The sequence below is a fragment of the Haemaphysalis longicornis genome, unplaced genomic scaffold (genome assembly GCF_048455015.1).
Source record: "Haemaphysalis longicornis isolate Haplotype H1 unplaced genomic scaffold, Haemaphysalis longicornis Haplotype H1 scaffold_12, whole genome shotgun sequence".
In the NCBI taxonomy this organism is placed as follows: Eukaryota; Metazoa; Arthropoda; class Arachnida; order Ixodida; family Ixodidae; genus Haemaphysalis; species Haemaphysalis longicornis.
In genome coordinates, this window is record NW_027526225.1 from 59,946,604 (window position 1) to 59,960,477 (window position 13,874).

Sequence of the window (13,874 nt, forward strand, 5' to 3'; positions counted from 1 at the left end):
TTAAAATTCCGCCTTTGTGCGTACGAGCTTAAGTTACCACTCACCGCCATCCCCATGATTACAACATCGTGCTCACCAGTGCGGTTGATGTGTAGATTTCGGCCTCTTCTTCCAGCAAGCATGCCGTAAGGCTGCTTGCTTTGTTGGCTCCATAAGTATACGCGTCAACCTTACAGGAAAGCCCGCTTTACCGGCAATGTACGCGATAGCCTTTACGATAGCATTTTGATGGTTGAAGTAGAGCATTTGGACCGAAGTGCGTTAACAGCTTCGTTGTAGCAGATCCTTTCACCTAAACCTAGGGTTCCAAAACAAAACTCCTGCATCAATCTCAACTCAAACATTAGTAGTCAAAACAGCCAGGTTTGTGAAGCGGTGACACGTGGGATTTGTATTAAATACTTTGTCTCAGATATAGTAAAATTTATTCCTGCGCTGGCTCATGCTCTGGTGATTGTAAACTCAGAAGGCACACTTCTCACCTCCCTCACAACTCTCTCGACATCAACCACCACTGCCGAAGAAATTGCCATAGCCATCGCCGCTACAACTTGCTCCGAATACCTTACAAAAAATTACGTCCGCCTCCCCTCGCGGGAACCCTGATGTGATGCAACGCATCTCATGGGGGGTTCCATTGACGTTTTCCATCGTATTGATTACGCTTATAGCAGGGATTCTCACGCGAAGGGGAGGTGGGCGTAATTTTCCATTTTCACCATGCAATGTACATGCCGTACACGTATGCTCAAGTACGGTCTTTATTACACCTTGTGAGTGCCTTGTGGTCCGTAATGAGTGCCTTGTGGTCCGTAAAGTGCACAGTTAGGGGCTCGACGATTGCATCAAGTAATCGTCGAGAACTGCGAGAGAGTGCAACCGTAATGCGGACGACCGTCGACTGAGACCGTCGGAGCGCGGCATGCCGCTTTATATTCACAGCGCCCGAAGGAGAGGAGAGCGTGGAGAGAGAGAGAGAGTACTGCACATGCGCAGCGCGCGCAGCGCCGCCCACCGGCGCCTAGCAACGGAGTGAGAGCGCGCTGCGCCAACCCGCAGCTGTTTGGGAGAGCGTGTTTGCTATCGGAGAGAGGAGAGGAGGAGAGGCGCAGCTGTGCGGACAACGCCGGACAGACGCAGGAAGGACAGAGGGGCGAGCATGAGATGCGTTGCATCTAATAATAACAGATTCCCAGCAATTGCCTGCCGTAACGTTCAACGTGGACGCATCTCACTTCGCGCATTACGCATACTCGCATCGATCAATCCCCTCCCCGAGCTGTACATCGTCTGGAACCCCAGTGGTGGTCCCAGGGGGGGGGGGGGGGGGGCGAAAGGGGCGGTCGCCCGCCCCCCCCCCCCCCCCCCCAAAGAGGTCCTCCGTTTCTTATTTTTAGTTTTTTTAAGCATTCCCCCTACTGAAAAGTTCCGTATATACGGAATTATGGGAGTACGGAGTTCATATGGAGTGTTACGACTCCAAGAGTAATGAATGTACATATTAGTTCCACAAACCGGGGAATCATACGATTTCGCACAATATGAACGTTTGGCACAGTTTTCGTGTTTTCATCTTCAATAATAAGCAAAATCACGCTCCGTATGATTTCCGTATACTCCGGATATGCGGAATTCATACGGACAATGATTTCGCGGTTCCAGTGATCATACAGACTTGAAACAGGTGTAAAATTTTTCAGGAGGCATGCACTGTTTTATTTTCATGTGCTTCTCAAAAATTTTTCCTGTTTTGTAGCGGCTTTTTGTCATGCTAGGAATACACTCCGGATTCCCATAATTCCGTATATACGGAATGTTTCAGGAGGGCCACTTGCGCGAAGTTACATCCCAGCGAGTTGCACCGCATACGCGCACACGCCTCCATGGTATCAACACCTCCGCAGAATTAGCGCAAGGAGGGGAGCGATTCTTTATTCGCCTCGCCCCCCCCCCCAAAACCAATCTCTGGGACCGCTACTGTGGACCCCTGGCCGCTTGTCCCTCGAAGGAAATGAGGCTGCTCACGCCGCTGCCCGCGCCCTTCCACACCGGCCTTTCCCTCAGGAACAGAACCCACGGTCCAGCCTCCTCCACCTCCCGCTGTTCCATCACGCTACCACGACATCCTGCACCATTATCGCAACCTTCGCCTCACTTTGCATCAGCCTCACCCTCAACTAACCAAGAAGGAAGCAGTCATCTGGCGTCGATTACAAACAAACACCTATTACAACGCACCCATCCTCCACGCTATCTCCCCTACCCAATACACCCTCACCTGTCAATTATGCTCCTCTTTTAATAATACCTACCACATGGTGTGGGCCTGTCAAAACACCCCATCGCTTACCGCCAATCCCAGACCTTCCCCAGAGCAGTGGGAGGGCCTGCTGACCAGCTCCCGTCATGCTAACCAGATCTTTCTGGTCACCCGTGCCAGGGCTGCAGCCAAGGTCCAAGGGTACCTGGACTGAGGTGAACCCACCCCACCGAGTGACGGCTCAACCACCACCGTTTGCTCTATTAAATTTTAAGTGCGAATGCACTTTATAAGCGACCCCAAACCTTTCACCGCCGGCGGCGGCGGCGGCGTCCGCAGTTCTCCTCTCCCTAGCAACGGCGTGGAGCGGAGAGGAGCGTCGGTAGCAACGGCGCGGTGACGTCACTTCACCACGTGACCGCGCTCGCTCCGCCTCCTCGCCGTGGCTGCGCGGGTGCGCGCCGCTCCCCGCACCGCTCCTCGCGCCGTGACGTCATGGTATGACGTCACAGCGCGCCTCCTCTCCCCAGCAGCTGCCGCGCGCCTCTCTCTCCACCGTGACGTCACACTCTCTCCTCTCCCCCTCGCTCGGCTGCAGCTGCCGTGCACCGCTGTCCCTCTCCCCTTGCGCTCGCCTCCTCTCTCAGCCACCTGGCTCGGCGCGCACGGCGCGGCGTACCCCCCTATATATGCAGCGATAAACTGCCAGACCTCCGTGGGTCGGCTCGCGCGCGCTCACGGGCGAATGCCAACGGATTTTAACTTTACTCCCCTCATAGCATCACCCCGTGCATTCGCACTTAACCATGTTCACCCTCGGGGAAATGCTTGGGAGTTTTTTCTTCTCTCTCTCTCCTGCGCTCTCTGCAACCGTAATGCAAATCCTTTCTGACACACCATGCCTTTATGAATACCCAATTTATGCTGAAGTTTCGAAATGTCTTGCTTACGTCTATCTGATCGAAATGTTTGCGTACACACCCGTGTGCGCATGAAGCTCTAGCAGAGGGCTGAAAAATGAAACACACTTCTTTGTATTGGTGATCGAGATTTAAGCGTTTCGAAGCGCTTCAAAGCCGTGGGCCACGCTTTCTCCCTCACACGCGTAAGTTTTTTTTTTTTTTCGTTTTATTCTTAAGTTTTGAGTCATTGTGAAATCAACGCCCAGAAATAGCAATTCATCATTGTCCATATAATGTCTCGACTGTAAGCCGAAAGGGCAAAAATATAGCCAGTTGCTACATGAATTTGAAGGTTCTTCGGAAGTCATCGGTGTAAAAGGGGACAACTGCGCCTTACCAACACATAGCACGTAAGCAAAACGTTTGTTTACAATGAATGAATAAAGGTGCCTCGAGAGAAGACTTCCTCCCGCAGCAGACAAATAGGCTGAAGAAGATAAAGGTGGTAATGATGAAGAAAAAGAAGCAGAGGAAGAAGATGGATGTGATGATAAAGAAGGAAAAACAAGCAAAGGAAGAAGATGGTGACGTGATGATGATTATGATAATGATGATGGTTATGGTCAACATGATGGTGGAGGTGGTGGTGGTGATGGGCCGTGGTATAGCACCCGCTTCTTTGCTTGCCAACTTTCATGTTCAGACACTTCAGTTTCGCGCTTTAGGCATTCAACGGCTATCCTTCTCACGGGGCAGTCAGCTTCCATTGTTATGCTACTAAGCAAGGTTGGGCGAAATTCGGTTCCTCGCTAACACCTCGACAAAAAACAGAAGGAACTCTTTTGAAATACTTAACCCCACATTTCCTTAATGTGGTTTTATGCTTCTAGAACACACATTAAACGAAAACAGGCTGCAAAATACAAGATGTGCATTGTACTTCCTTCGACGTTATGCTGTTGAAATTTGGAATTCGTTCCTCAAGTGTATTAGCATCTCTACCAAATATACGCGTACCTTAGGTGGTGTGTTCCTGGTAATGCGTATCTCGTGCACTTTCTTTGTTTCAGGTGGCAAACTTGCAAGGCAAGAAAAAAAAACGAGAACACAGTAACACTAGTCCCACCGAAATTACAATGCTCCTCACCTGACCGTACGTTACGAGGGCTGGTTGCATCCCCTACGTACTGTTCCACCGAACAAGCGGCGACAACGCTTTCTCAACCACAAAATTATTCGCGTGACCCGGAAGCAGTTAACGCCTTTGTTGGCGCAACTTAGGCGGGCGTTTTTCTTCTGCCGTCTTCGTTCTTTTCGTTTTGTAAGAGCAGGCAAGTTCACCTCTTCTTGTCGTCCTTAAGCACGGCAATTAGGAAAATGAGATGCTGATTTAAAAGACGTATAGCGCAGTTCGTTAAAGCAGGCGATTCCGCCTCACTGATGAAATTTTCCGTTCTCCTTTTTATTTTCTCGCTTGGCCGCCTCATCACCGGCCTTCCGCTTTTTCCCCCTTTCTCCCTGGAAACCGAGGGTCACTGCTCACAAAGAGGAAATTCGGGAGATCGTGCGTAATAAGGGATTCAAACACCCCCACAAAAGACCGCTGAATTGATACGACCGTTCCAATTACCGTTTTAGAGCGGCCGTGTTTTGTCTCAGACCGGTCTCCCGTACATTGCACGTTTCTTGTGCGCACCTGCGTCAGAGGGTGCGTGAGTGCTATATATATACACTCACACAGAGCGCGAGAAAATTGGGTAAGTAAAGACAACAGAGACACGTGAGAAAAACGTTAAAATGTAAACGTTTACTGACGTTTCAGTAAGACTACTTCCTTTCTTCAGAGTATGTATCCATATTTGATTTATATATATATATATATATATATATATATAGCGAGAAACAATTTCTTGGACACCGGTAAGTATAATGAAGAAAATAAAACACGTCGAAAGAGGACAGGTTTTAACGTTTCGACCGGGGACCGGCCTTCGTCAGAACATTCTGACGAAGGCCGGTCCCCGGTCGAAACGTTAAAACCTGTCCTCTTTCGACGTGTTTCATTTTCTTCATTATATATATATATATATAGATATATATATATATATATATATATATATGTATATATATATATATATATATATATATATATATATATATATATATATATATATATATATATATATATATATATATATATATATATATATATATATATATATATAGGATACACAAGGTTCGACAGAGAGACCGATGTTCGGCGCGACCGTTAGCGAGAAACGCTGGAGTACACACCATGATGATGAGTATCTCCAGAGATAAAGACGAAGTGCTAGAGCACGTTCGCTAATGATGATGATAATGTACAGATGAAGAGGAAACACTGATGGCAGTCCGAAGATCCCACACCAAGAGCGAGTGTGCCAACCTGTGCCGGTAGATTGACCAAGGATGCTCACACTTTCCCGGTACCGGTGGATTGTCCAAGAATGCTCACAATATATATATATATATAGTCTGAAAAGATAAAAACTCACACAGAGCGCGAAAAAAATAAGGTTAGTAGAGACAGAGACAAGCGAGAAAGACGTAGTATATATATACATATATATATATATGTGTGTGTGTGTGTGTGTGTGTGTGTGTGTGTGTGTGTGTGTGTGTGTGTGTGTGTGTGTGTGTGTGTGTGTGTGTGTGTGTGTGTGTGTGTGTGTGTGTAAAGGAAAGCCAGCAGCCAGTAAGAATGTAATAATGAAATGTTTGAAACAAAGAAAGAAAAGGGTGAAATTACGTGCTCCCCTGGCGGAACCCAAGCCCACGATCTTCCCAATACGCGTCCGATGCCATATCAACTAGGCTACCGGGAGGCTGCTCTCCCGTCCGCTTTCTCGTGTATTTATGTAAATGTAATTTTAACCTACGCTTGCGGATGGACGCCTACCAGCCCCCAGCGTAAAGAAGCATTAAACAACGCTATTAAGGTTCGTAAAAGAATGGCTGTGGTCTTCAGCGCAACGGCTTCTCTCCTTTACGCTCCTCGTCGTATCCGTGACAATACACGTTCATGATTTCAAAGATCTCATAAAATACGGATATCCCCCGACCAGAAAAGGACACACTGGATACACACTGGCAGCATTCTTTGATAATGTCAATGTGTACATCTAGATGAGATAGCGTTGCTCGATCATTGCGGTTTTTGTCTGCCGATAGCACGTTGCAGATACAGGAGAGGTGTAGAGGGAAAGTGACACCGACTGGAAGGGAGTAGGCAGAAAAAAGAATGCGCCTCTCTTCCCCTTCTCCTCACGGCCAATCACCGTACTAACAGAACAAACGGACAGATAGCAGTGAGGCAAGAACTTATAAGTGCTACCGCACACAAAAAGCTTCAGCGCCACAAGGCGCCAGCCCCACCTCCATCTGTCCTTCCAGCCGAACGCACATCGCGCACGCCTTCGATGACAAACGCGCCCTGGGTGGCCGGCCGTTCATAACAGCCCCCACAAAAATTTAAGAGGGAATAAAGAACTCTACGGCAAAGCGCAGCGGAGCGAGCGGGCGGCGGGCGAAGTATATAACGTCGCCAGCGCAGAAGCGGGCTGCAGGCCGTCCGTCGCAAATAGTATCGATCGCGCAGAAGACACGGTCAAAAGGAAACCTCCGCCTCGGAGCACCCTCAGGGCGGGCAAGCCCGGTCGACTGTCCTCTTGACGGGACGAAGAATAGGGGGTGGTAATGGGGGAGGAGGCGGGTCGTAAAAGGAGAGTTCCTCCGTCACGTAGCCATTTTAAACGCTAGGGCCGTTGAACCAGCTCGCGGGGGCGGAAGCCAAATGCCGCGGTAAAAGAGGCAGGCTTCGAGGATGAAGCCCGAGAGCGAGGGACGCTGAGAGGCAGAGAGGATGGAGACGAAGCTGGAGGTGTGCGGCGGAAAGTTACAAAACACGGCGAGAGCTCTGCCGCTTCTCCGGCCGGTGTATCGCGCCCCTATGCGGCGCTAAGGAATTGGAGGAAGGGGCGGGAAGAGGCGTTGGAGGAAGGTGAGAAACTGTTTCTCTATCGAGCGCGCTCCTCTTGTTTCGCGTCGCTTTCCTTCGCCTGCTCACCTATTTCTCTTTCTGTCTTTCATTCGCCCCGCCGCCTGCACGGCTGTGCTTTCGACGAGATAAAAAGGGGCCAACCTGCCTGAAGGGTTTTTGTCGTCACCCGTTAGCGAGATCGCCCGGGTGTTGAAAGCCGGAGGGAGAGAAGAAAAAAAAAAAGGGGGGGGGGGGGGGGGGGGTTCGACGTAACGATTAGCTCTGGCTTCTGTGCAAAGACGACAACGAACTAAGTCTTTTTTTGCCATTAGTTTTTTTTTTTTTCGCTTCTTCTTTTCAGGTCTGCGCTATTCTCTGTTTCTTCTTTTTTTTTAACGTCATTGCTGAATGAACGCGTTGTTTTCTCTCTCTCTCTCTTTTTTTGTCTCCTTCTCTCTCACTTGCTTTTATTCTGTCGACGAGGATTTGTGGGCCTCCCGTTTTGTTCTGCGCTCGGACAAAGGACACCGGCCCCATCAGAAACACCTGGTGGTCACGGTCTATTGTTTCCTCGCAGGAGGCCGATATTGAAAGGTTGAGCCACCGCGAAAGGGGGGAAGAAAGGTGAGAGGGCTGGAGGTGAGAGCGCACCCAGGCGTTTATAGGGTGCTTACCGCGGCTTCAACGCGTAACGCGTCGGTCTTCTTAACGTATGAGGGACACACCGCGGCCGTCGACTCGTATTTGTTCACCACTCGTCGGCGCTGAAAAACGACGGAAAAGACCATCGGAAACGGCTTCGCGCATCGCTGGCGCGATCGCGTCGGCTTGGGCGATAAATGTGGTCGGCCCTTCACGCAACCCAGGTCAGCGTTCGCTTCGGTGCTCCCTATATTAGTTGAAAGTAAGCCCCGAGGCTTCAGCAGTGGTAGGTACAAATCTTCGCAGACGTTGACTGGGGAACCTTTTTATGCGACGACAATGCCAGGTTGTCAGGCATAACCTGCTCGAATTGAGAATTTAAATGAAAGCCGAATTTGCGTGCGTGCGTCCGTGCCTGCGTCCGTGCGTGTGTCTGTGCGTGTATGTGTGTGTGTGTGTGTGTGTGTTTAGACTTGGATACTAATACAGGAGCACTGTTGCCACATAAGCAGGAATTGTGGGATCCAGTAACTTCTGAAGACATCTTAAAGAGGCACGTATGAGTAATTCTTCGATTGGGCATATAAGCATTGATTCCGCCGCCTCAATCGCGCTTACTCAGTGTGTTTTCCTTGCCGATATTACATGTCTCTTTTACAGTCGTGCCATGTTAAGTGAGGCTTTTTGTGTTCTTTGTTTTTGTTCTGCTCTCTTTTCGCTTATCTTCGGCGGCACTCGAGTCATGGCCCAGGGGTTAAAAAGAAGGTCCCCTTCACCCTGAGTAGTCCGAGTGGCGCTGGCTACCACCCCCAAGCGCAGGAAGCAAAAATACCTGAATATAAATACCCCAGAAAGTGGAGGGGAAAATATCCCCGCCGGTAGCGTAGTGGTCATCCCACCAGACCGGTATTCTGGAGGTCGTGGGTTCGGATCCCACCCGGCGGGCATTTTTTCTCCACTTTCTTTCTTTCCAAATTCTTTATCTGTTTCAATGACCTACCACATTCTCCCCCCTTTGCTTTCCGAGGTGTTCTTGACTGCCGACCCTTATTTCTCTCTTAATTCAACAAGCCCCTCATCTGTCATTCTGATTGGCTATATATACAGTTATATATATATACATATATATAAATATATATATATATGTGTATATATATATATATATATATATATATATATATATATATATATATATATATATATATATATATATATATATATTTATATATATATATATATATATATATATATATATATATATATATATATATACATACATACAAGAGAAGACAAACTTCGAACTAGGTAAAAGCACGATTGTGGCCTATTCTCTTTGCTGAAACGTAGGCCACAATCGTGCTTTTACCTTGTTCGAAGTTTTTCTTCTCTTGTGTTCTCTACCATCTTCAAAGTTCTACTACTCCCTATATATATATATATATATATATATATATATATATATATATTGTAAGGGAGATGAATGGTACAGGCGCTAGTGAACAAAACACGATAGTGCGCCAGACTCCGCAGCCGCGAAAGCAGCATCGACAGTGGCAACAAGACAAAAACCACCGACGACGAAGACGACAGGCGCGCGTCTGTGAACCGGCTCAATCTTGGATAACGGTCATTAAAGGCCTTTCGTCAGATACCTCGCGTTGAGCAATACATCCCCTTAGAATATATATATATATATATATATATATATATATATATATATATATATATATATATATATATATATATATATATATATATATACATACATATACATATTCGCGCACGTTAACGCAGGCGAAGAAGAGAGCGAGGGCGGCCCCGTGGACGTTCCGGAGCGGTGTCCCCTGGGCGCGCTGAGCCTGCGACTGCGCCGAGGCCCCGTGGAGCGCACCGAGGCCCCCCGGTGGCTGGCCGGCCTGCTGCGGGACGCCCTGGCGCGATGGGGCCCCGTCGAGTGGCCGCTGGCGCTGCGCAACGCCTCCGCCGCCCCGGCGCCTACCTGCTGGGAGGAGGCCGGCGCCAGGAGGGAGGCCTTCTCGCGGCGCCTGCACGGGTACGCGCTTCTCTCCTCTTCCGCTGCCATTAGTAAGCTATTGAACCCGCGAAATTTAAACCAAGCTCGGCGCTGCCGAGAGCAAATCGCCGGCTTTAAACATCCACTTAAGACAGGACATGTGTGTACGACGAAACGAAACAGCTGTTACATAAGGACATTTAGAGTTAGATTAGCAGAAAATTTGTCTCTTCCTTCGGAGATTATAAATGTTTGTAAAGTTTATTTTAATTTTAGTGAGTGGTGCTCGGGTTTGGGATTATCCTAAACAGGACGTGTTCAACTTTCTCCAGATAACTACGGCAACTTTTTGCTAGCTTCACCGCATAACGACCGTGCGTGCTGTGAAGCACGCTTTAAAGGCAGACCTGGAGTCTTGTAGCTCCGCACAGCTTTTTGCCAATTTATCTTTCGCGCAAGTAAAAAGAATGCTGCGCGTATCCGCACAGCATGGTCCCATCCATCACCTAATAACGATCTCTTTTCTTAGCGAATGCCCCAAAGGCACAGCTTGTCTCTCATCAAAAAACACTTAACTGCGAAAACAAGTTGCGTCATGAAAAAAAGCGAGGAAAAGGACGCCGGAAAAGAGTTGAAAAACAGCAGGACGGCGGGTTTCCGAGAAAATTAAGTTAAGCACGATAGGAAGCTGGGCGAGTAGATTTTGATACATCACAGACGCCGTGTTGCCATCTCTTTTTTTTTTGTGCCTTTTCTATGGTGTATCAAAACCAACTAGTCCTTTCTCCAAAGCTGAATACAAGTTAATACATTTGTGCCGCTAATCCCGAGGACGCGGGTTCGATTCCCAGCCCCGGCGGCCGCTTTTATGAAGGAGGCGAAAAGCAGAGACACCCGTGTGTTCGAGATTTTGGCGCACGTGAAGGATGCTCAGGTTGTACGAATTCATCCGGATGCCTCCACTACGGTGCGCCTCATCGCCTGCGTTGCGTCGGCGGTTGAACCTACTAATGAATGAACGAAGTTCGTCCATAAAGGTAGATCGCACTGCCTAGAATACACATGCACTACGCGCACCCACAGCAGTTATTACCAGATTTGCTAAGACGGGTATCACCATCCATCACATTTTTTTTTTTTGCACCGTGAGCGGCGAAGCCATAACAGGTTTAATAGTTTAATGGTATAAGCAGCGCTTTTTAAGCGTTTTTAAGGGAAAAGTCTTATCCGCCTCGGCTTCATGAAACGCGTGACATACAAATATCGTGACGTACACAGAATCGCAACGAAAATTCGAGTGTGAGCCTGGAATCGCGTGCCGGGATGCGTATATGCGTTTCCTAGCCAGCACAGCCCGCCGTCATCTGAGCTTGCTATGGGGTAACATCACAGGGTTATATCAAAGTGGGCCGTGTTCAGGTCTAGCCTGAATTTAATCGTTCCGGTGCCATAGGTAACTCCACAGGGTCGCAACATTATTATTACGTCTACCTGTTCCCTTTTAACACTAGCGACATTTTTCTGACCAAATGTTAAAAGTGACCCGCCGTTCGAACTTTGTGTTTTGTGTGTTGTGCTTCTATTGTAACGACTGAAGTTCTAGCCCCGGCAATCTAACATGTTTCTTTTTATGCCTATTCGTTTTTATATATTAGTGTTCAAAATCGATTGTTGCACCCAATATTTATTTCCTAAAAGACCATGGTTAGCTGTTTTACGTTGCTTTAGGCGCAGTGTGCAGCCTGTTGGCGTACAGCCTAGAGGCGTTGGCCGCGTGGCAGAGCCTCTATGTCGGACCACACATGGCAGCCTTGTCTTTTTCTCTTATGCCTATCTGTCTCCGGCGGGCCTCGCCCAAGAGCCGTTTATGTTTTTAGTGAGCAGCACTTAAGCGTCCGCTACTGTGGTTTGGCGGCTTCGGCCGCCTCGTAACCAAGAGAACGAAGGAAACACCGAAGACAGAAAGAAAGCGAGGGAGGAAAGAGCGGCGAAAGTGTGAGGGGGAGGGTGGTATGCCGAGGCGGCGCCACAGTAGCCCAGCACGCGCTTCGTGATGCCCGTACGTAGGCCCTTCGGCATCCTCTCGTTGCTCCCATTTCTTTCAATAAAGCACCTCCCCCTCTCATTCGAACCACGTGACATTTGCGCGGGAGGTTCAAACACTGTTTACAACAACATCGTCGGCGGCAGCGACGCACTCCGAGATGACGGCATATTAGTGCTCGCCGCCGTGCGTTCGCTGATTACGCGATCACGATCCCTTCTTGAGACGCAGCATCTATGCGCCGTGACCAAGAAGACTGCATTCGTGCTGTGCACAAATTTCGCATTAGAGAGTATAGTAATCGTCGGCCTTTTTTTTCGTTGTGTCGACTCTCCAGTACAGAATATTTGATTTACTGAGATGTGCAGGTTGTGTTTTGCTTTCGTAGCAAGCTATCGCATGTGTATCTTAAATTAAAAGAATGCTGCTACCCTTAGTTATATACTTGTCTTTTGACTTAGCCCGAGGTTTGTTTTGTGTTAAATAATGCTATGCTAAAAACGTGTCAGCACTGCTGTTGTACAGGAGAGTGGTTTGACTATATATAACTCGTACCTGCAGAGACAATATGCATTCAGTGCTTTGTGCAACGATACAATGAGCATGTGTCGTTCATATGTTAAGATATGGTATGTCTACATTTTCATAAAAACACCCATCGAGTACAAGTTGTGATAAAAGAAGTGGTGGTGCGGAACGAAGATGGGTTCCCGAGAGCGCAATTTGTTTTTCTTCCAGTAATAAAAACGTTCTAATAGACTTGCTCACGAATAGCTGACTGCGCACCCGTATAATGAAACTCTGGGTCCCAGCGATACCTTCCTCTGGTGGACTGTCATTACGTTTGTCTCTCAAGGCAGGACCGCTTCCTGGATTCCAAGCATAATGCGGAATTCTTTCCAGGCACCGATGGGGAGGTATTTGGAGTGCGGCGTTAATTACTTCCAGCAGTGGTAGTAAGTGCGACGGATTATACGCTAGTCAAATCCCATTGTTGTTTTGTTCTGCGCGGAGAGACGCGGAATTTTTTCGCTGGCGCAAATGAACGATCGGACGAAAGGTGAGCCGAGCTAAAAGTGGACTAGAGGTTTGCGTTCACAGCACCTTGCACAACAAGAACAGTCAACGGGGTGAAGGCAGAGACATAAAGGCGCCGAGCTTACAGAAAAAAAAATGTGGTTGATCTTCTTTCATAGGAATCGCTAAAACACGAAAGGGAAATGTGCCTTTACAGGAGCACTTGAATGTCTATTGTGCATGCATCGATAGGAACTTGCACATCGCTGTTTATATTTCGTCTGTATGGCACCGTTAGACGCATAAACATTAGTAACGTAGAAAACCGGGCTAGTTGGTACAGATTCATCTTCTAAATCGGCCGAAGTGCACCTAAACAGGGGGGCAACCATGGAGCAAAAACAGTGGGCGGAGCGACGCCGACGACGCATCGCACGCGCGCGTCGGGCCATGTGTTGCAAATTTACGTGTACGACAAGTCTTGGCGACAGTAGTAACGACCAGTCGCATGCCAATCGCGTGCGGTGGTCGTGCATGTGTCTCGCGCTTAATGCATTGCCACATAGACCAGTTGGTCGACCAAAAAGTCTGATAAGATCTCTGGAAACACGGTGCGTGCGTGAAACCAGGCTTCCATTGTGTCAAAGCTGTTACTTGAATATCGCAAAAAAGGAACGGTTCTTTATAAGACAATACACGCATCGCTCATGAAGAAGTAGTGCAGCAGTGTTGCTTTACCTCATAAACCCCCAATCGGCATATACTTAGATCGTTCGTAGATGCGTTTACTCAATTATCTTCCCCCTGATTATTCCCCCCTTATTATTATTATTCTCCCCTTATTATTATTTCCCCCTTAGTCCCGTGATCTGTGCGCTGCGAAGATGCATAAACATTAGACACTGGATTACACGCGCCCAAGCATTGTGTAAATCCGATTAAACCCCAGGCGCTCGCAAACTGTGCCAACGAAA

At 48.2% G+C, this 13,874-nt stretch overlaps 1 protein-coding gene across 1 annotated transcript in view; it reads left to right on the forward strand.

Annotated features, from left to right (window-relative positions):
- The first annotated feature begins 3,673 nt into the window (after positions 1–3,673).
- The window catches only part of LOC144161644 (glutamate receptor ionotropic, NMDA 3A-like), a 43,818-nt gene continuing 33,617 nt past the window's right edge, over positions 3,674–13,874 (forward strand). The window contains exons 1-2 of the mRNA XM_077692275.1: positions 3,674–3,824; positions 9,620–9,878. Of these exons, the coding sequence (XP_077548401.1) occupies positions 3,674–3,824; positions 9,620–9,878 (410 nt within the window). The remainder of the gene's footprint in view (positions 3,825–9,619; positions 9,879–13,874) is intronic.